This window comes from Protobothrops mucrosquamatus, unplaced genomic scaffold, assembly GCF_001527695.2.
Source record: "Protobothrops mucrosquamatus isolate PMUCROS unplaced genomic scaffold, P.Mucros_1.0 scaffold41, whole genome shotgun sequence".
Classification (NCBI taxonomy): Eukaryota; Metazoa; Chordata; class Lepidosauria; order Squamata; family Viperidae; genus Protobothrops; species Protobothrops mucrosquamatus.
Window position 1 is genome coordinate 183,809 of NW_015386423.1, and position 21,958 is coordinate 205,766.

At 48.1% G+C, this 21,958-nt stretch overlaps 1 protein-coding gene across 1 annotated transcript in view; it reads left to right on the forward strand.

The window, feature by feature from the left end:
- Window positions 1–21,958, forward strand: part of ZFPM1 (zinc finger protein, FOG family member 1) — a 64,483-nt gene that overhangs the window by 22,406 nt on the left and 20,119 nt on the right. The window contains exons 4-5 of the mRNA XM_015811394.1: window positions 6,899–7,030; window positions 12,569–12,646. Coding sequence (XP_015666880.1) covers window positions 6,899–7,030; window positions 12,569–12,646 — 210 coding nt within the window. The remainder of the gene's footprint in view (window positions 1–6,898; window positions 7,031–12,568; window positions 12,647–21,958) is intronic.

The following is a 21,958-nucleotide window of genomic DNA, read 5'->3' on the forward strand; positions in this document are numbered from 1 at the left end:
AGTCCAGGGATTGTTGTATAACTCTCAGTTGGCTTGGATCGTACCTTCAACCAATGTATCTCAATCTTGGCCACTCTAAGATGAGTGGACTTCAATTCCCACAATTCTGGCTTGGGAATCCTGGGAGTTGAAGTCCACACATTGTAAGGTGGCCAAGGTTGAGGAACACTGCCTTAAATACTCCTTAAACATTCCTGGATTGTTTGGTAGTGGCACTTGCATGAAGACTAAACATAAGTGAAGGCACTGTCAACTGAAGCACTCACAATTTATTCAGAGAAAGCTAGAAGCTTCAGATACTGTTTAGCAGACTTGCAGTAAACTTGCAATTTCTTTCAACACTCTACAAGTCAAGTAATCAATCCAGGAAAATTAAGCCATTTGGGGCTATACTTCTTATTTGGATTGGGGGGGACTTGATCATTTGAAAGTTCTTTCCCATTTCCAAAAAGAAAAAGGAAATGGATTAATGTCTCCAGAACAAGAGGACACATGAGCCAGCCCATTTCCCTGATTGACTGGTTGACCCAAAATGTCTAGACTACGCTCGTACAGCCCAGAAAGAATTCTGCTCTGAAGAGTTTGCTAAACTTCTTATCCTAGCAGGGAAGATCTCCACTTGTACTGTTTATACAACAACCACACCTTAGGACAGAGGCAGATTAAAACTTATCTACTACAGAACAAGGGAGAATGTATTCCATCTCCGTCTTTCATTTCACGTCAAGCCACCTAAGATAATATTGGTCATGTGGGGGAATTCTGAGCTTTGCTGAGAGCTGGGCCAAGCCAAATGGGGCAGATACAGGAGAGATGTTGAGATGATGGCCCACCTGATCAAGGGAAGGTCAGTGGCCTGATGTTTTTCAAGGGGGAACCCAATCTGAAGTCGTAGCGATGGTGGTGGATCATGTTTCTATCTCACCAGCTTACAAGTTTGTATTGGTAGTGGCCAAAGTTTCTTCTGTTTTCTCCTTGTCATAGTCTTGGGAAGGAGTGCCCTCTCTGAAGTTGCAAGACTGAACTTCAAACCTGTATTTCTCTCCTACAGATTGCCCTTATTTTTGTTTGCTAATTGGATGAGAGTAATTAAGAATAGCAGCTCTGGCTTGGGGTGATGTGAATGGATAATTAAGGCAACTCTGCTGGAGGGAGGGGGAGAGATTCCCAAATCCTCTTCTCTCTTTTCCCGTCCATCTCTAAAGCAATGTTTCTCAGCCTTGGCAACTTTAAGATGCGTGGACCAACTCCCAGAATTCTCCAGCCAGCAGAATCCTAGGAGGTGAAGCCCACTCATCTTAAAATTCCCAAGGCTGAGAAACACTGATGTGAAGTCTGCTAAGCCATCCCATCAACGGAAGAATCTTTGTCTGGTGGGAATGACCTCGGATAACTGCTGGGAGCAAGCCTTCCTTCTCCCCGAGACTTGGCTTTATCTCTTAGGGGAGGGTATATCTTGGCTATCACAGCCCTGCTCTGCTTGTGATCTCCACGTTCCCTTCCAGAGAGAAGCCGATTTTCATGTTGAAGCCTTTGCAGGGACGGAGTAGATCCTTCAGCCTAACGTTTCCCACCAGAGGACTTTGCAAAACCAAAGGCTTTTCTCACCCCTACAAAGCTTCCCTCAAATTGCTCCCCCCAAAAACAGGTGCTCTGCAGTCCCAGAGACATACCGTCCCCCCCCTCACCTCCTAGATGGGGAGGGAGAAGGGGAGTTCTCAGCTTTGGCATGGAGTGGCTGCCTCCCCTGATCTCCAAGCTGGTGGGAAAGTTTGAATCTGTTGCTATTTTCTATTCTTATCACTGCGTCTTATCTGCGAGTTCTTGTCTGCAGGCTTGGTTTGGGACTGTCAGGGTCTTTCTCTTGGCAGCCTGGAAAAAAATCCTCCCCCCTCCCTCCCTCCCCCCCTCTCTCCAGATAGATTTTTTTTTTTAAAAAAAAAAAAAACTTACTGGATAAATGAGAAAGATCAAGAAAGGTTTATTGTTCAGGCGACAAGAGAAGTTTGGTGTGAATGAAATGATTAATTAAATTCCTAATAGAGATTTGGAGTGAACATCTACCTCCTCCAACGTCCTGGAGGAGACATTTCATGCCAATAGAATAGAGAATATTTGGAACTCAGTTGAACTGTGGGGTCCTTGGTGCCCTCTGAGTTTGGGGGTTTTCGTTCACTTCATTCATCATTACTTAACCAGGTGACACCATCAGTGATCTGGACTCCCCTGTCCCACCTTTTGTGGGGCAGCCCCTGATGGTTTTTCAGAGAGGAAGGACTTGGAGCCAACTCCTGGCTCCTGCTAGGTGGAGAGACCCACTGAAGTGGGAGGGGCACCCGAGGGAGGTGGGGCACCTGAAGGCCCCGGAAAGGGAAGAATGGGGTGGAAAGTGGAATCCTTTCCAGCTACAGGCACAGGATGTTGAGGTGTGTAGTCCGACACGTCTGGAACAGAACAGGTTTCCTGGAATGCTGTTCTTGGCGCAAGAGCAGTACTGTATTTTAAATAAAATGCCTGGCTGTGTTTATAGGAGAGAAAAGGAGCTGCCTTAAACCCATAGTTTGATTTCAGTTGGCACCTTAAGCTGAAGAAAATCTTTGATTATTCTTTCATTGGTGAAAAGAAAGGAAAGGAAATATTGACACAAATGCCCGTGTCCTCCTGGACAGTACCTGGTTTCTCTTTAACCCCCTCATTTTAAAAGAAGACAAAACCAAGATTTAACATACAGGGTGCCCCTTTCTTCCCCACTCGGCCGGCATTCTTAAGAGCCACCCAGTTCGCCCCCACGAGGCTTTTTTCACCTCTCACTGTCGTCCCATAGCAGAGCCACCCACAAGCCAGCCATTCCTTCGCAATTAGGAGCTGAGGAGCTAAATAGGAATATAAATGCAAGTCCTCAAAATGCCTGTTTTCAAGGGAATTATCTTGGCTGTCTTGGGTTGACAAGCCACCTTTTTTAGTGTGTCGCACGCTCGGTTGGCGGTACCTTTTGGACAAAAAGGGGAAATTGTTCATTCGAACTGGCCTTTGTGAAGGTTTAGAAAGGAGCTGGAAGGAAGGCTGAGTTGACTTGCCAGGTCTTGGGAAGGGGGCAGAGCCTTGTTTCCCTTTATTGGGGGACAGATGTATGAACAAAGAGTAAAACGCAGCCCTGTCTGGGTGTCGGAAAGAGAAAAAGGCGTGCAGAATTCTCGGTAAAATGTATTTTTTTTGCGTTTTCACATGAAGAGGTGTTTGGGAGAGTCTCCTGATGAACAGTGTGTATCTCACTTCCTGAATTTGCAATTAGCCCCATCTTGCTTGTTTCCTACCCTGGAAAACCAGATTTTCCATAACTCTTGAATCCTCTGAATTCTAAAGTTTTTGCTACATTTTAGGATACCTTCTTTAAGTTATGTAGGATTTGAGGTAAAGACTCAGTGAAACACACCAACAAAAAGTTATGTACAAGTTAAATAACCTGAATTCTCAGTTTTGGCTGAAAGGGGTGAAAAGTTTTATTTTCTCATCCAAGACTCTAGAGCTGCTAAGCTGAGTCAGACTGAAGGGATCACTGATAAGAACAGACCGAGATGTGAGTGGGTCCCCATTCCCAGCAACAGTGTTTTCTTTTCAATAGGAGAATTGGCTGTAAAACAGGGCAGGGGGCACAGAGGTGAGGAATCAGATGTGCCACAAGGAAGGCCAATAGCAATAAGCAAGCAGAGTTCGTTGTTCTGTCCCAAAACAGTTTTAAAGTCTCTGCTCTCCATCACTGATTTCCATCTCCTTCAACAAGGGAGATGGTGATAAAGAATAGGTAGCACTGATGTTGTTTCCTAGTTTGGTAATAAAATGTCCGCAAGAAAACCACCAAGCTCAGAGAGCACCAAGGACCCCACAAGAGGTAGCATACAAAGTCTTCTTGAGGTACTGGGAAGTTTTGCAAAAGTGGTTTTCTAATTATCTTTCAAGAACTAGCCAGGTTTGACCCTGATTAACTGCTGAAATCAGCCAGAGTTGGCCAGGTGGTGGGTGCAGCTGCTCTGACCAGAAATTAAAGGGAATGGCCTTGTCCCAGATCCATCGGATTCATCCTAATAGCTTGTGGGACTCATCTCTCCTGCCCAGGAATGAAACCCCAGGGCTTTGCAGATACATAGCACATATTCTTCATCCAGGGTAGACGTTCTACCCCAGAGCACAGTCATTTGGGGATTTTGCAAATGCTGGGCTTCTCCTCCCTCTGCATATGGACACATTCCCACTCCTCCATCTCTTCCCCCCTCCCCACAGAGTTAATGGAAGGGGCAGAAAGCCAGTGAGCATCTGCTGGGGTAACTTGGCCCCATCATCTCAGATTTGCCCCAGTTCTCCCTTACAATGGCTGCAATTTAAAAAAAGAAAGAAGGTGGGGGGAAGGGAAGGAACCCCAGTTTAATCGTCTGAGCGGGAGAATCTGGGAAGTGAGTGTGTCTCGGCGCCCCTTCCCTCCCTGTAAAGCCAGCCTTTAGTAATTCAGTTTTAAAGCATGAAAAAAGGGAGTTGATGAAATTCCACTATCAGCACTGAGCCAATATGCAAAATATCTCGCCCAAAATCAAATAGCTATTATGTTTTCATTTCCATTTCAGCGTATTTGCTTAATGAAGAATAGACAGATCAGGCTGACGGAGGGAGTCTGCATGAAGTGATAACTCCTCTAGGCTCCGAGCAATCCCGTAGACAAGATGCCCAACTTGGCTCCCTCCCTCCTTCTTCCTCCCTTGCACCTCTTCCACACTCTTCCCCTCTTCTCTCCCCTTTGCCTGCCTTCCTCTCTTCCAAAGGAAGAGCCCAGCTTTGTCTAGGGAAGCTGGGGGTGGGGGTGGTGTTCGGGGTGTGTGTGACAGAGTCTCTGGGTGCATATGAACGCAGAGGGGACCTCTGGAATAATAGCTTTCTGTTTTTCCCCAAGGAAAAGAGTTGCAAATTTTTTATGTGGGTTCTGCCAACCTGCCAGGGTTCTTGGTTGAGTTGTATCAGGCTCCCCAAGAGATTCCCTGATTATGTAGCAACAGTTTTTAAGTCATAAATTATAAGCCTCAAAGGGGTTACACGTTGTGTGAAGTTGTGGTTTTCTGGATAAGCCACAGTTTGTGGAGTTAACTTATCAGGCTCGGCCATAAATCACAGATCTCTAACTGCATCCTGGCGGAAGGCGAGGGGCAGGTCCAGCCCCCCACGTAGGAGTGGTGAGACCTCAGTTTTTCCCTTCGGAAGTAAATAGAGATGTCAACCCCTGGACCTGGGCAGTTTTTCAGGGCACCAGGGGATCCCTCCATCCACCCCTTGGCCAACCTCTGGACCTTTTGCTGAACCTTTCTGCATCCCAGTGTTTGTAGTGTATTTCCTAGGCTTCCTTCATGGCCAAAAGAGCAATAAACTTGTTTTCAAAAATCAAAGTGGGGTTGAAGACTATAACGTACACCAAGCAAGGGGGTTCTATGTTGGGCAGCGAAGATGCCAGGGGGAGGCGTTTTGCTCCACTTCTAATCAGCCTGTCCCGTCCTCTTTCTTGAAAGGAGAAGGTCCTGTACCCTGTAAGGATGCCACTTGCCCCTCGTGCCCCCCCAGGAAAACAAAGCTCCCCCCCAAGAAGCAGAGAGAACCCCCGTGCCTTTTTCCAGACCTCAGCCACTCTCTGAGACTTCAGGCATGTATATTTACTCCGCCAGAACAAAGGCCCCATAATCTATACAAAGCAGACAACAATGAGCGTGAATAAAGAGGCTGCCAGAGAAGAAAAGGCAATTTATTCTAATGCTACTAATTTCTGTTCCAGCACAATTAAAAAAGCTCTGATAATATTCAGAAACAATCGCGAGCTAACAAATCGTTTCTCTCACTGTAAATTCGTTAGGCTAATTTTTTCTTTCACGCCTTCACGCTCCTGGTTCTGATAAAGTTAACCCGCTCGGTCCTTCCCTATTTCTTCTCTTGCCCGCTCCCCTTCCCCAGGGATAGGGGGACAGATAGAGGTAGCCGGAGGGCAGAGGTTAGAGACCCCCACGGCCCCTGGACCAGCATCTCCCCAGTGAACCTGGCTCAATCTGGCAATAACTGCTAGCATAGCTGGTTTTGGACTCTTCAGATCAGAGACAATCTTGTTTGGGACGCCCTGATGCTAGAAAAGCTTGGAGGCCTTGAGAAGACCCATGTTCCCTGTCCTTGGAATTGTGGCCCCCTGAGTGCCAGCATTGTCTATAGACTTGAGGAGGATTGAAAAATATTTTTCTTCCTGATTATGAGTTCCAGTCCTTTAAGGTTCTAGATCGGGCATGTGAGCCTTCTTCTGAACTATGAAGCCTGGTCCATTATGAGGTCTATCTGGAGGCCTTCTTTAACAGCATCCTGCCCTTGCGATCATTGTGGTGCCCCATGTTGCTTCCTCGTCTTGCCCTTGCAGCCCCAGTTGCAAAGAGTGTGTGTGTGTGGGGGGGGGTGTCAGTCTTCCCGATTGGCCATATCAGAAGCAAGGAATCCGTAAAGAAACCGAACATGTCAGTAGCCTTCACCGTCATGTATGTTTGGGCATAATGCTCCCTGTCTCTTGAGTACTTTTTTTTTTTATCAAGTCTTCTACTGCCATGACCACAACCTGTGTGCCTCCATTCCCTTTTGACATGGCTTTAAGCTGTAGCTCTGGGTCCTACATTTTGGCACCATTGTTCTGATGACGCCCCCTCAGAACAGGTGTGATGCCAAGATAACGTAGGAGTCTTGCAAGGCTACCTTTAGATCAGGGGTGCCCAATGTTGGCAACTCTTATGACTGTGGACTTCAACTCCCAGAATTCCCCAGCCGGCCATGCTGGGTTTTCAACGAGGCGGGATCGGCCCCTAACCTAACTCCAGTCTTTCCGTTGCTCCTGCAGGCGCCTTGGGTGAGATGGACGAAGGAGCCGGGGGCCCTCTGGAAGACGACTGCCTGTCCGAGAAGGAAGGAAGCACTTCAGATCATGAAGGATCCTTGGAGGGCGACTCTGCCGGGTCCCCGGGCAGCGAGAGTGAGTGCCTTGGCTGGCTTGCCCGGGGGGGGGAAGGAGGGGGGGCAGTTTACCCATGCCCAAGAGCACCCTTACGACCACAATTGGGGCCAAAATTTCCACTTAATGTTAAACGGGTTTTGCCCCATTCTACGACCTTCCTTGCCTCAGTCATTAAGCGAATCACTGCTCTTGTTAAGTAAGTCACACGATTGTTAAGCGAATCTGGCTTCTTCCCCATTGAGTTTGCTTGTTGGAAGGTCGCAAAAGGGGATCACGTGACCCCGGGATGCTGCGACCGTCATAAATACGAGTCAGATGCCAACCAGCTGAATTTTGATCACGTGATCATCGGGATGCTGCAACGGTTGTTAAGTGTGAAAGGCAGTCGTAAATCACTTGTTTTCAGTGCTGCTGTAACTTTGAACAGTCGCTAAACTACAGTTTATAAGCACCTGTAGTGCTCTTCTACGTCTGCCATCTGCCCCTCCCCCAATATATTTTGGTGTTTTCCCGGAAAGGCTCCGGTAGAAAAGTCCAGACGGACGGTCTCCATTCCAAAGAGAGGGACAGTCACTTCTCCCGGTAGAGGCTCTGGGGATCCTGAGTTTCCTGAACTATGACCTCCTTGCCGGGGGGGAGGAGGGGGCAGCGGCTGCCAACGGCTGCCCAGGATTGGCGGCACCGCAGTTACAATCGATCCCTGCCCTTCTCTAACAAAGCGCCCGCGTCTATTGTGGCTCCTCCTGGAAAGACGGCCAGGGGAGTGCTGACCTCGGACTTTCCTCCTCCTTTGCTCAATATTTCCACTTGCCCGCAATTAACAACTTTGGCAAGTAAGGTCGTAAGATGGGGCAAAACTCACTTAACAACGTCTTGCTTAGCAACATAAATTGTAGCTGTAACTCAAGGACTATGGATTTCTTGTCCCGCTCTGGAACTATCTTTCCCCCCCTTTGCGTTGCAAGACAGTCACACTCCTAATCATGGTGACCTTTTGATCCGTCAAAGAGCCATCCCTCTCCTACCTAGGGGGCTATGCATGCATGTGGCTGGACCGTGGGAGTCGTGTGTATTGCATGCAGAAATCACGAGCAAGCATGCCTCATTTATTGTCCTTCACCCAGCGGTCAAAGCGGGTGGATATTTGGGCAAGTGGGCATGGGGTTTGGGGCTGGGGGCTGGGAGGAGGCTTGTGAAAGGCCAAGGGTCAGGCTCAGTGGCAGAGTTCGATCCACCCAGCTGGTCTGCAGAAGGAAAGTGGGGGGGGGCTTTATCGGATGTCAGAGCTCTCTTCAAAAGCCTCTGGCGGGGGTGTGTGAGAAAAGAGCCACAGAGAAATCTCTCCCTCCCGGCTGAGCGGCGCACCTGGCACTAGCGCCGTGATAAAAGAAGGCGATAGTGCGTGATAACGGGCCGGCTGCAATAACTGTTGCTCCCGTGGTGCATAGCAAGAAGCTTTCAGCGGGATGGATAACAATCAATATGCCAGCCACTTTGATTTATAGCCCCAAATAATGGGACTTTTATACCCGCCGATTGATTTGATATTAATCATCGCCTCCCCACCCTCGTCACCTGTATTAATAATAATGGCCCGTGCCCGTTGACGTCACGCACGCACACAGACCCAGCCTGCTAGGTGCCGTTTATGGGGCCTGTGGATTGGAACAAGCCTTCGAAAGGCAAACATGCCCTGTGCCACTAGTCTTTCAACTGGCAGGTAATGGTGAGAATAATGGTTCTCGGTTGTTCTGAGGGCAGCCCAGGTAAAACTGGCCCAGGAAGGGGCTTCTCCTTGGGGTCAACCAGCCGAGGGTGGGCCTGGGTTGGGGGCAAGCCCAGCTCCCGTACTCCCTAGGTTTAACAGTTGACGCTCTCTTGTTCCTGGTCTCAAAGTTATTGAGCAGGAGCCTCCAGCCTTGGCAACCTTAAGACTTTGGACTTCAACTCCCAGAATTCCCCAGCCAGCCTGGGGAATTCTGGAAGTTGAAGTCCACAAGTCTTAAAAGTTGCCAAGGCTGGAGGTTCCTGCTCAGTAGCTTTGAGAATTCTAGCTAGACAACCTGGAAGTCACAGCTGATTCTGCTCAACCAGTTCTTCACTTGTGCCCACTAAGATATGTGTGCATGGGGAGAGGGTAGTTATCACAGATCTTGTACTGGTGTATATGTGTATGTGTGAGAGAGAGAGAGAAGTGGGAATGGACTTCCATGTGGCCATTCATCAGCTCCTTCCACTCGCTTTCTGGCAATTTGTTCTCTGGAGAAAATCCTTTCTTCATATCTAACAGCTTCAAATCCTGTTTTGAGAAGTTTCAGTTGATCCTCCTGCTATTTTAGCACTGCAGTTGTTTTGGAGATAATCCTTTAACTGCTAGGGGAAGCTTGCATGATCGTTGATTTCTAAGAGTCCTCCCCAAATTTGTTTGTCGTTCTGTTGTTTTGTCTTATCGTGGTCATCGCTGTTTTGAAGTATTGTTAGCCATCCATGAAGGGGAAGGATGTGACCTCTGCTGTGGCTTTAGGACTTGGTGGCCCTCAAAGTAGGCTTGATAAGCTTGTTATTTGTGAACCAGAGGAAAAGCATAACAAGGACACAACTCCTTCATCTTCTTTGTTGACCAAGTACCGTAAATACAGAAACCAAAACAAGGGTTTCTTTTTTTGAAATTGTGGTTTTGGATCATCAAGTGCAACCCAAAATGTTCTTAGGAAGCCATAAAATACAGGTAGTCCTTGACTTACAGCCACAAGGGAGCCCAAAATTTCTGTTACTAAGTGAGACATTTGTTAAGCGGGTTTTGCCCCATTTTACGACCTTTCTTGCCACAGTTGTTAAGTGAATCACTTAATTCCTTGGATCAAGAAGGTGGTTTCTCTTGTTGTGGATCATGTCCTGAATGAGAGCACTAACTGAGCATGAAACAAATGGGGCTTTAAATCTGTGGTTCCTTTTTGATTCCCACCATTTTAGGGGCTGATCCCCAAAACCCCAAATTCAGGGTCAAATTTCGACAGATAATAATAATAATAATAATAATAATAATAATAATAATAATAATAATAATAATAATAATAATAATAATAATAATAATAATAATAATAATAATAATTTAATTTATACCCCGCCCTTCTCCTCACCGGACTCAGGGCGGCTAACAGCCTTATAAAACCACAATACAATACATATCTATATTAAAACCAAATTAAAAGAANTCAACTGGCAGGTAATGGTGAGAATAATGGTTCTCGGTTGTTCTGAGGGCAGCCCAGGTAAAACTGGCCCAGGAAGGGGCTTCTCCTTGGGGTCAACCAGCCGAGGGTGGGCCTGGGTTGGGGGCAAGCCCAGCTCCCGTACTCCCTAGGTTTAACAGTTGACGCTCTCTTGTTCCTGGTCTCAAAGTTATTGAGCAGGGGCCTCCAGCCTTGGCAACCTTAAGACTTTGGACTTCAACTCCCAGAATTCCCCAGCCAGCCTGGGGAATTCTGGAAGTTGAAGTCCACAAGTCTTAAAAGTTGCCAAGGCTGGAGGTTCCTGCTCAGTAGCTTTGAGAATTCTAGCTAGACAACCTGGAAGTCACAGCTGATTCTGCTCAACCAGTTCTTCACTTGTGCCCACTAAGATATGTGTGCATGGGGAGAGGGTAGTTATCACAGATCTGTATATGTGTATGTGTGAGAGAGAGAGAAGTGGGAATGGACTTCCATGTGGCCATTCATCAGCTCCTTCCACTCGCTTTCTGGCAATTTGTTCTCTGGAGAAAATCCTTTCTTCATATCTAACAGCTTCAAATCCTGTTTTGAGAAGTTTCAGTTGATCCTCCTGCTATTTTAGCACTGCAGTTGTTTTGGAGATAATCCTTTAACTGCTAGGGGAAGTTTGCATGATCGTTGATTTCTAAGAGTCCTCCCCAAATTTGTTTGTCGTTCTGTTGTTTTGTCTTATCGTGGTCATCGCTGTTTTGAAGTATTGTTAGCCATCCATGAAGGGGAAGGATGTGACCTCTGCTGTGGCTTTAGGACTTGGTGGCCCTCAAAGTAGGCTTGATAAGCTTGTTATTTGTGAACCAGAGGAAAAGCATAACAAGGACACAACTCCTTCATCTTCTTTGTTGACCAAGTAAATACAGAAACCAAAACAAGGGTTTCTTTTTTTGAAATTGTGGTTTTGGATCATCAAGTGCAACCCAAAATGTTCTTAGGAAGCCATAAAATACAGGTAGTCCTTGACTTACAGCCACAAGGGAGCCCAAAATTTCTGTTACTAAGTGAGACATTTGTTAAGCGGATTTTGCCCCATTTTACGACCTTTCTTGCCACAGTTGTTAAGTGAATCACTTAATTCCTTGGATCAAGAAGGTGGTTTCTCTTGTTGTGGATCATGTCCTGAATGAGAGCACTAACTGAGCATGAAACAAATGGGGCTTTAAATCTGTGGTTCCTTTTTCATTCCCACCATTTTAGGGGCTGATCCCCAAAACCCCAAATTCAGGGTCAAATTTCGACAGGTGTCCTTTAATACCTTCTGTCTTAAGGTGCTTCATGCAAGTTCAGTGCCTTTTGTTTTCCTCCCCAGCTCCCCCCCCCCCCATTTTTCTGTGGCATCTTTCCTGATCTAGTGAACAGAAAAGCCTGTTCCTTCTTGTGGGGGCTTTGAATTGGCATAATAAATAATCATAATATAGGCGTCAAGGATTTTTCTCACCCTGTTCCTGTCTGAATCCTCCCTTGCTTGGCAGCCGACTGTCTCCCTTCCGAGGCCTCTTATTTATTTGTTTATTTGGCTCCAGGTTCTTTCCTGAATCAAAGCCAAATATTTGCTGAGGGTATATTCGTTATATATTAAGTTTATAAGGCCACCCAATTCCATAAGAACCCCAGGCAGCGGACAATGATAAAAATCACTGCCAAAGAAAAGAAGACATAAATAGTTTCGCATCAATCTTTTTCCTGTGGGTCCTTAAACATCAGATGGCCCAGTTCTTCTCAACATCAGAGTCCTAGCCCGGGAGGTGGACTGCATCAAATCACAGTGAAAGTGGACAGATGATGGTTTATTAGATGGAGAAGTGACTTGGAGAGCAGATGAGCAAGGGAAAAAAAGTTATATATAGCTTCCTTTTCTTTATAAAGTTTTTTTGAAAGTGTGGCCCCCATTCTAAGGTTCCAGTCTCGCCTGATGTACAGTCCTCTTCTAAGAAGTGATATCTAGGTTGGGAATCTCACCTGTTGTTTGGGAAAACCAGCCTTATTTTTCCTAGCCCCTTTAGTTCTACTTCCTTAAATCATTTCCTGCAAGGAAGAAGAAAAGGTAAAGGAAACCATGGGAAGACTAAGGAGGGACCCTAATGGGAGATGGTCCTTCATGGTTCCATGCCTCATCTGGAAAATATCTGAAGGCTTTGCTTTCTGGTGCCCACCGCTAAGCCTTTATGGGCCCTCTGGTTGAGATGAAGCCAGGCGAACAGCTGAGCAGGAATCTCCTGCCCTAACCACTGATTGTATCTTCTTTGTGGGTTTTGAAATGCGATTGTGATGTTTCCTCTTTTGATTTCAGGGGCCGAGTCCAAAGAGGAGAATCTAGAAGAGTCAGATAAGACACAAATGCCAGAGACCGATCTGTGGATGGGGCCAGGTAAATCTCCTCTCTTCGCTTTCTCAAAAGCACATGGTTCTCGGCATGGAGCATGACGGGGAGCATGGAAGCTGCCTGCCACATCCAGCTTGGTTCTGCCTGACTTGGTTCTGCCCAGCTGTGAAACTTTATACAATACCAAGCTTTGGCCTATGAATTATCTTCCCAAACTGATATTTAAAAGCCTCTGTTCACTTGTTTGGGACAGCTCTGAAGGAAGGGGTCCCTTTTAAGAATCAACAGACTAGAATGGGAGAGTTAGGGGAGGAAGTGCCCCATCTGATTGCTTTCTCCCACATCACTGATCATGACTGTTTGTTTTCTGTAACTGGAGGCACATCAAAAAGCTTCCAAACTCAAGCTAGCTTGGGAGCTGTGACTATCGTGTGACTATGCTAGTTCAGAGGTTTAGGGAAGCCGGATCCTGCTTTTGGTGTTTGGTTTGGACTTTAAACTGTAGGCTGACACGGTATGCGGGGAAACGGTTGGGCGTGCCAGTCTCCATCTGTTAACAGAACAGTAAGGAAGTGTAAAAACAGAAGTTCAGATATATGTGAGATACGCAGTGGCTCCATTCGGGGTGATGGGCACGGTAGCTTGGATATAAGTGAAGTAGCTTGGAGCAGCTCTTGTGCCTTGTGAAAGTGTGTGTCTCTCTCTATGGCAGGAGATCTCGGGCTCAACCAAAGCCTGACGATTAAGGCTGCCTGTAGAGTAGACCAAAGGGAGTGGAAGGGACCAGGGATCTGGTTGTCCATTGGCTGCTGTCATCACACGGCACCCAACTTGTAGGCAAAGGGTCCTTGGAAATGCCTGCTTGTTGGAGAGCATCTTTTAATGTACCACCCAAAGGTCAAATGTGGTCCTTGGTCCACAAAAGGATCCTGACACAACCTTCGTCTTATTTGAGGACGCCCAACCTATATTGAGCCAGGCTGTGAAAATGTCTTCTTTCCATCTGGAGCCATAGCTGGACACCAGAGGTCTCAGGACATTGTGTGGGCCAAGTCATTTGTCTGAAATGGTGTAGGGTTCCTGCCTGAGCAGGGGGTTGGACTCGATGACCTCCAAGGTCCCTTCCAACTTTTTTTTAATTATTATTATTATTATTGTTGTTATTATTATTATTATTATTATTATTATTACTACTACTACTACTACTACTACTACTTTCCCACACAGTTAAAGGCAGCTCCTTGTGTATTTCTCCATCTTTTTCCAAGCAGCTCAGAGAAAAATGCTTGGAAAATGCAAGGTTCTATTTTACCTTAACAATAACTTTGCAAGACAGGCTAGGCCAAGAAATCAAAGAATAGCCTTACAGCATCTTTGAACCTCTCAAATCATATCATTTGCATGGATGAACATGCATGCATTTGTACCCACATCCATGTTTAGTTCTTCTTTCATGACTGGTTAAAAAAAAATCTATGCTCACCTAAAATTATTTACAGGGCTTATATACAAAATGAAGCCAACAGAGAGAGAAGGTTCTCCTTGCAAAAGTCAAATTTGCTCCAGTTTCTGCTCTAAGAGCTTGAATGCCTCCATCTGTTGTTCTCATGGGTTTTGTTTCTTGAAAGGAAGGGAGAATTACTAAGGAGACCCCCCCCCTGCTCCTCGTTCACCCGGGTCAGTTCGGAAACACACCCAACCTAGAGATGGCTGGCGTGGAGACTCCTTCCATGGCCTGAAGGCATTTTTCCACTCTTTCCCCAGCTGTTTTGGAATATCTTTTCTCCCAGCATTCCTCTGCTTTCCCCTTTTCTTTCTTCTCCAACTCCCCTTCTCACATCTGGCTCCTAGTCCAGGAAGGGAAACGAGTGTTCGCAACCTGGCTGATACCCTTGGCTCTTCCTGGATGTGTGTTGACCGGAAATAGATCTGCAGAAAGTCCACAGCTTCTCCTTGGTTATCTGCTCTCTCCCATCCCTGACCTTTGCCCTGTGGGAGCCAAGCCTGCTTGGCCCCTGATCGTCGCTGGTAGTGATGGTCCTTGGCCCACATGCCAGGACGTCCTTCCCACCACATTGTAAGCATCCTGGAGGACAGCAGTTGGCATTCCTGGCCCCGGTGGCTTTATTCTTCAACCAACAGTTTGTCGAGTCTTCCCTGTTGACTGAATGCTCAGTTTAAGAATCTTACCTTCACTGAGGATGACGCAAGTGAAAACTATCCGGCCCGGGTCCAGAGGGGAAATCCCATGCTTTTCCCCCAGGGCCAAGCGCCACCTGGGAGAAACAAGGAAGAATGAATGGAAAGGGGTTGCAAAATCAGAGAGGGAGGCTCAGTGTGCTGCAGGCGGGAGAATTCTGGGAGTTGAAGTCCACACATCTTTTAATTATACTTTATTAAATTTCTACCAAGAAGAATAAGGAAACTGAAAAAAAACGTAGGGAGGGGCAAAGTGTAAGGGGGAAAGGAAGAGGGGGAAAAAACAACAAAAAAAGCAACTTGCATCTTTCTTTGATATAGTTACAAATATAAAATACATTCACCTTTTGATCTGAAGTTCAGTAATACGCCGTGTTTCTATCATCAGAAGCAATTGTAATGGGCACAAAATTAATGCAGCGCTTCTTTTGGTCTCAAGCAAAGAAGTCCAAAGTGGTTTCCCCTTAGAAGCAGAGCTGAAATCCGCACATCTTAAAGTTGCCCCCGTGGAGAAAGACTGGCATAGATTGTGCCACCTCGGTTGGAAATGTCCCAGAGGATAATTCTCTGCTGGGACCCCAAAAGGCCCCCTGGGACCCCAAAAGCCACCGGGGCCGAGTTAGTTAGGACCCCTGATATGTTCAGAGCCCAGTCCTTCCCTGCTGGAGAAATCCTGCCCTCCTGCCTCACTGGTCTGTACCTTCCCTGAGGCGGAAAGCAGGCCTAGAAAAGGCACACACACACACACACACCCCACTGCCGCGACTGAACCCCGTTTGGCTCTGTGCGTTCTGCATGCAAAAGAGATTTTATTATCGCTCCGTCCAGCCCATCTCCACTGCGGTAATTGGAGTGATATTAATTTCTGTGTGGCTGGGAGTCGATCTTGGTCCGGCGATACGGGGGTGATAGAGCCCTTCCTTTCTGCGCTAACCGCCACGATAGGCCTTCTATCAGTCCCCGTGCAGGCAGCGCACTTATCAGGAGGAGAATGGCAGAAAGAGGGAAGGAAAGAGGAAAAAGAGGACACTGTCAGTAGAATTTCTTCTTTATCTGGCAGGATCCGCCGTGTGTCAGCTCTGGCAGGCAGGAAAGGCTTGGAGACACAGAGAGCAGGCAGGGCAGCTGGGAGTTGGGCTTCTGTTCCTGAAACTGGCAAGTTTGGGCTATTCCAAACCTTCCTTCCTTCCTACTTTCCTTCCTTCCCTCCCTCCCTCCCTTCCTTTTTCTGATCTTCCTCCCTCCCTCTGATCTCCCTCCCTCCCTTCCTTCCTTCCTTTCTTCTCCCTCTCTCCCTCCCTCCCTTCCTTTTTCTAATCTCCCTCCCTCTTCCTTCCTTCCTTCCTTCCTTCCTTCCTTCCTTCCTTCCTTAGCAGCCTCACTCTCCTTGCCCAAGTTGGCAGAGTTCAGCACAGCCTCCCTCAGGGGCAGCAGCTGTGGGGAGATGCCTCTGCAGCCTCTGGAGAGCCCTGAGGGACCAAGAGTGCGTTCTCCACTCCCAGTGAGGTGCAGCTCCAGCTTGGCAGCGTCTTATGCACCAAGTTCTTGAGACTACTTTTGGGTGCCAGCTGTGGCTCCCCTTTGTCCCGAGAAAAGTGCCACAGATGGCTTGAGGCTGAGGACTGCCTAGGCAATTCAGACCCATTTGTCTTGGTGGTTGGGCTCTGCGTTCAGGTCCGTCTCCAGATGCGCCTATCCGGCCAATCACAAATATTCTGTTGCTGCTGCTGCTAGGATGAAAGGACGAGGCTCTTCTCTGAGAACTGCCTCGTGTCTGCAGAGAAACAGCTGGATATAAAGCAAGTCAAAAAACAGGCACATAAGCCAGTCAGGTCATCAGATGCACCTGAAATACAAATCTGAGTGTTGGATGGGAAGGGACAAGGAGGTCTTGGAGTAGCTACGGGTGAGGAGAATTGTGTGGAACCTCCATGTTCAGGGGAAGTCTATCTCTAAAGAGCAGCTCATTGGCGGCCAACCCAAAAGCACTTTGGGTCCCTCTCCTGAGTTGGCAGAAGCGGGCCAGAAGAGCCTCATTCTGAAGCCACCTGCCATTCATGGGGGGCCAGGTCCCCTTGTTCCCCGATGCAGCCGTCCCTCTCCAGCCCCAGCAGCTGCAGCACAGACCGGGGGGGGGAGCGGAGAGGGCAGGGAGAGTGCTGTGCCGCCGCTGCCCGCTGTGCCAAGCATAATGCAAGAGTCAAGGGGGAGGAGAGGGACGGGATTATTTTTCCCTTCCCTTTTTAATCTTCCGTTTGACCTTGCTCGCTGGAAGGGTCTAGGCTGCTTTAAAATTCCGATATGCAAATCTGTGATAGCTCCAATTTATAATCCTCAACTTGGGCACTGTCGCAGCGGATGAAACAGCCTCGTGCCTTGGTTTCCCCGTCCCTCAGGTTGGCAGCTCAGCCGCTGGAGTTGTCCCCAACCGGGAGGGGGGGCGCTTGCCTGCTCCATCTCGGCCCCCCGGGTGGAGCTAAGATGGAAAGAGGCTCCCTTTGCTTGGAGCTGCTTAGCATCTTCCTAGAGAGGCCCCAACAAGCCAGCAGGGCTGAAAAGAAAACTGGGGTTCCAGTAAGCGCCCCGCTTCACTTTCCCCCTCGCTGTAGAAAATTCAAGGGGTTCTTGAGGACCAGCTCTTGCCTGGGCTTTGGGAAGAATAGAAACCAGGTGCTGGTGGGGCTTTTGGGTCTGGGCGGTGCTAGATTTCATGTGTGAAGATCTGCATCTAGCGATAGTGGTTGACTGATGGTTAACCGCTTGTCTGAAATGGTATAGGGTTTCCTGCTAGAGCAGGGGGTTGGACTAGAAGACCTCCAAGTTCCCTTCCAACTCTGTTATTCTGATTTGACCCTGTCCAGCCTGTTTGTACCATTTCTGAGCTCCTCAATACTGGTTCATAACCTGGGCCAAGTTAGCCGTGCTTTCCAATCAGTTGAACGTTTAATTCAGTCACAGCCTGTTGGTTGAATGGCAAGAGGGATGGAGAGACCCAGGTCCCTTTCTCTTTCACTGGCACGTTCAGCCAAGGTAACCACACCCTTCCTCTTCCTCCTCCTGTCACAGCTCTTGACAGATTCTCGTTCATGGCACACCTTTCACCTGCTGCCAGTTCAGGTGAAGTCGAATTTCTGAGGAGCTCAACTCCTGATGACTCATGGATGCATCTGCGTAGTTTCAGCTTTCTGGGATGGTTTTCAGGTGCTCGGCCTAGTCTCCAGGTTGGGATTCCCTGGTGGTCCCATCCAAGTATGAACCACATTAGGCCCTACTTAGCTTCTGAGCTCAGAAAACACCCAGTTGGTGCTGCCACCTCTTGAGATTCTCCCAAATTACAGGATGCCAGGGCTGAAGAAAAGGGGGGGGGGGGGTCCAGTGGGCATTTTGCCCCCATTCTGTCATATGAAAAGGGATTTGGACATAGACACAGTTATTTTGCATGTGTGCTAAGTGGTTTAATTTAAATCTGCATGTCTGTAGAGATTCTCAACCATTCATGTCATGGTTGTCCCAAAGGTATTTTTTTCTAAAAGGCAAGTGGACTTTCTTGGGTTTTTTTCTCCTTGAGAATGGAAGAAGCTTCTTGGATGAGAAGCGAAATGTTTTCAAGGGGGAAACAAACAAGAAAGTCCAGTTGCCTTTTGGAAAAAGCACCTTTGGGTTAAATCTACACGATTGTTTTGGGGAACAAAACAAATGTTTCTGTAGCTTGTTTTTTTTTTTTTTTGAATGCAGCCATTTTTGAGGTGATGGCCCCCACCCTGCATCCTTGCCCAGAAAAGTGTGGGAACCAGTATTCTCTCTCTCTCTCTCTCTCTCTCTCTCTCTCTCTCTCTCTCTCTCTCTCTCTCTCTCTCTCTCTCTCTCTCTCTCTCCCTTCTCTTTCTTTCTTTCTTTCTTTCTTTCTTTCTTTCTTTCTTTCTTTCTTTCTTTCTTTCTTTCTTTCTTTCTTTCTTTCTTTCTTTCTTTCTTTCTTTCTTTCTTTCTTTCTTTCTTTCTTTCTTTCTTTCTTTCTTGTAAGCACCTGCACTAAACGTAATGGTGCTGGGCTGATTAATTGAGGTGCCTTTTAAAGGTGAAAAGTGCCTGTTTATCAGTTAATGGAACTGATCCGTGGACCGAGCGTCAGAGCCCTCCCCTCCAGCCCCGTCGATCTCAAAGGGCAAGGCGATAGCCATCTGCTCAGCTGCCCCACGGAGCTCTTGGGAGGCGGGCCTCTCTTCCATCAGCAGGTGGGAAACTGAGGCAGGGAGAGGGCTGTTTCAGGGGGGGAGACCTGGGTTATGTGTCCCTGGAGCCCATGGGCCTTCCTAGGGTGACCAAACAGGGGCGCTCCAGGCTCCCCAACTCTTGAGTTAGAGGAATATGGGAAGAGTTCAGCTTTCACCCCCACACACATGCACATACGCACACAACACAAAATATCCAGGGGATGAAGTGTGTGTGTGTGTGTGTGTGTGTGTGTGTGTGTGCTCCATTTTGCCTTTTCAGCTAAATTGCCGCATCCCGCTAAGCCCAAAACTGCCAGAAAGTCTTTGTCGTTGCTATCTCCTTTAAGCCCTGTGTCTTTTTTTCTCTTCCTTTCTCCAACTTCTATTTTTGCCCCATTTTTCACTCCCCCCAACAAACTCTCTTTCCTTTCTTTCTTTTTTTATCTCTGTTGTGACTCCTGTCTGAGTAATCTCTCTCTGCCTGAAGTTTTCTATGCAAACCTCAAGGTTGATTATCAGGTGGCCCAGTGGAGAGAGAGGGAGGGGGGCAGGACGGCCCCTTCTGATGGACGGGGCGGGTTGCGTTGCCCATGATTCTCTTGATAAGTGTGTGTGTGTGTGTATGTGTGTGTATGTGTGTGTATGTGTGTGTGTCTCTGCACACCACTTTCTTCCTCTTCTCATTGGTATGTGTGGGTGGGAAAAATTATTCCAGCTATTTTTCTTTATCACTTGTAACAGAGTTTTACGCTAGATAGTTATATTTGTTTTAGATTACCAGGGGGGAAGAGAGCCAGGCAGTGGGAGCCTGGTGCATGCTGGGGGATAACGTGGCCTCAGTCCACCAGGCACGGGATGTTTAACACACTGCCACCCACCTTAGACAGGCTGCCCATACCCTTGAAGGGCTGGCACTAGCCAGGGTGGGACAGCCCACTATGGACCCCAGTAGCCATGCTCTGCTTAGCCCTCTTGTGAGGTTCTGGCTGGACAGAAAAACATGGATGGATCAGCCAAGGTGCCTAGAGGGGGCATGAACTCCCCCCCCCCGGCCATCTAGATGAGAAAGTTGGAGGCCCAGCGGTCAACGGAGACTCCAGAGTGGCCCCATTCTTCTAGCCTGGCCATTCACAGCATCAGGATAACTGCAGTCCCAACTGCCGCATCTCTGACTCTTTCTGGCATGCAATGTTCTGCCAACCAGTGTGGCATGGGGCAAGCCAAAATGGGAGGGATTGAGCCCCCCCACCCCGGTTGAGCCTTTTTGTATTTCTGCTTCCTTGGCTGGAACCCTGCTCCATGCAGGTTGAAGGCTCCAGGGAAATCCTCCAAGCCCACTTGGGATCTTAGGCCAAGGACAGGAGAAGGCAGAGGGCCAGCAGCCAGGACGATTAGCCGGTGGCATCAAATGGGAGGAAAAGCCACCGAGGGCTGCTCGTTGGATGAGACACAATCGCCCCACCCTGGCAGGGGAGATAGGATCGCTGTTGCCAGGGTATCACCAGCCTCTCCCAAGGCCATCTCCTGCTTCAGGTGATGCTATCGTCCAGAGCGTCCGTTGATGAGAATTTCTCCCAAAGGATCTGTACAGGGGGTGGGGTGGAAACTGAGCAGGGCTTGGAGAAAGAGAGCGAAGAAGGACACCCCAATGATCGGTGGGGGGATGTGGGGGTTCCTTTAGGAGATTGGGAGGACTTGGCAGGTTGAAAATTGTGGGTCAAGCTTGAAGCCAGTTGAGGGGAGAGGAAGGAGGGGACACAGGCCCAACCAGAAGCGTTCAGACCTCCTGTGACCAGAGGGAATCTGGCTTGGGGAGAAGGAGGGGAGAGCCTCTCTGCTAATCAAAGGGCCCCATGACCGGTGGGTCTGAATGCAGTCATTCAGATGGCTGTCCTTTTGCTCTGGGTTCTTTCTGCAAGCAGCCCTCTTCCCTCTGCCTTCCCCACTTCTTAGCAGCCCCCATGCAATATTCCCTCAACTTTCCTTCTGCACTTCACTTCCCTCTTCTTCACTGGAAAACCTTTCCTAAGACCCCTGGCACCAGCAGTGTCCAACTGAGAGCCTGTGGAGAAGGAGGATAAACACACACACCCCTCTCAAATGCGTCTCACTCCCATTTCGCTTTCCTCTCTTAGGGAAAAATAGAATTGAAAGTTCTTTGGCAAAGCAAATCCTCTCGGATTTTGCAAAGCCTTAAAGAAGAGTTTGCCAACCTCGGCCACCTTCAGAGGAGTGCTGGGGAATTCTGGGAGTTGATGTCCACACCTCTGAAAGTTGCCGAGGTTGACAAACACTGCCTTCCTTAAGAGCATCAGCGTGCGGACACATTTATAACAATTTCTTTCATGAGTAGGGCTGGGAAGAAGACTCACCTGGATTAGCCTTTGAGAGGCTTTCTTGCTTTATAGCCCCCACCCCAAAATTGCATGTGTTGTAATTTGGAGAAGCGCCTGCCGGCCCCCAGCCTTTTCCATTCTCCAAAACAACCCTGCCTGGCTGCCTTTGCAGTGCAGATGTAGCACCCCTCGGACAGGCAATTCTGCCTCCAGCCCAGTGTGCAGAGCTGCCCCTGGCGAGCTGGACCTTGGAAACGTGAAATGTTTTTTCCTGTCCTGGAGCCCCAGATCCGACTTAAAAGTTGTGGCCTTAAATCATCTTGATCGTGCATTAAAAAAAAAAAAAACAATCCAGGGCTGGGCTCCAGCCTTGGCAAGGGCGCCCTGATGCCGCTTTCTGTCCCCTGGGATCGACCCTTGGCCTAAAATTCCTGCTTTTGAGTTGGTGCCGATGCGCGCTGGGGGCGGAGAGACGGGCCTCGGTTGCTACACAGGCTTGGTAAGAGCTCCTCCATTAATGGGGTCAGGGTTTGCAGCGATAAAGATTTGCTGTTGTTAACTGTGTCAAAAAATCAATAAATCCCCAGCGATGCTCGGTTGCGATAGCAGGA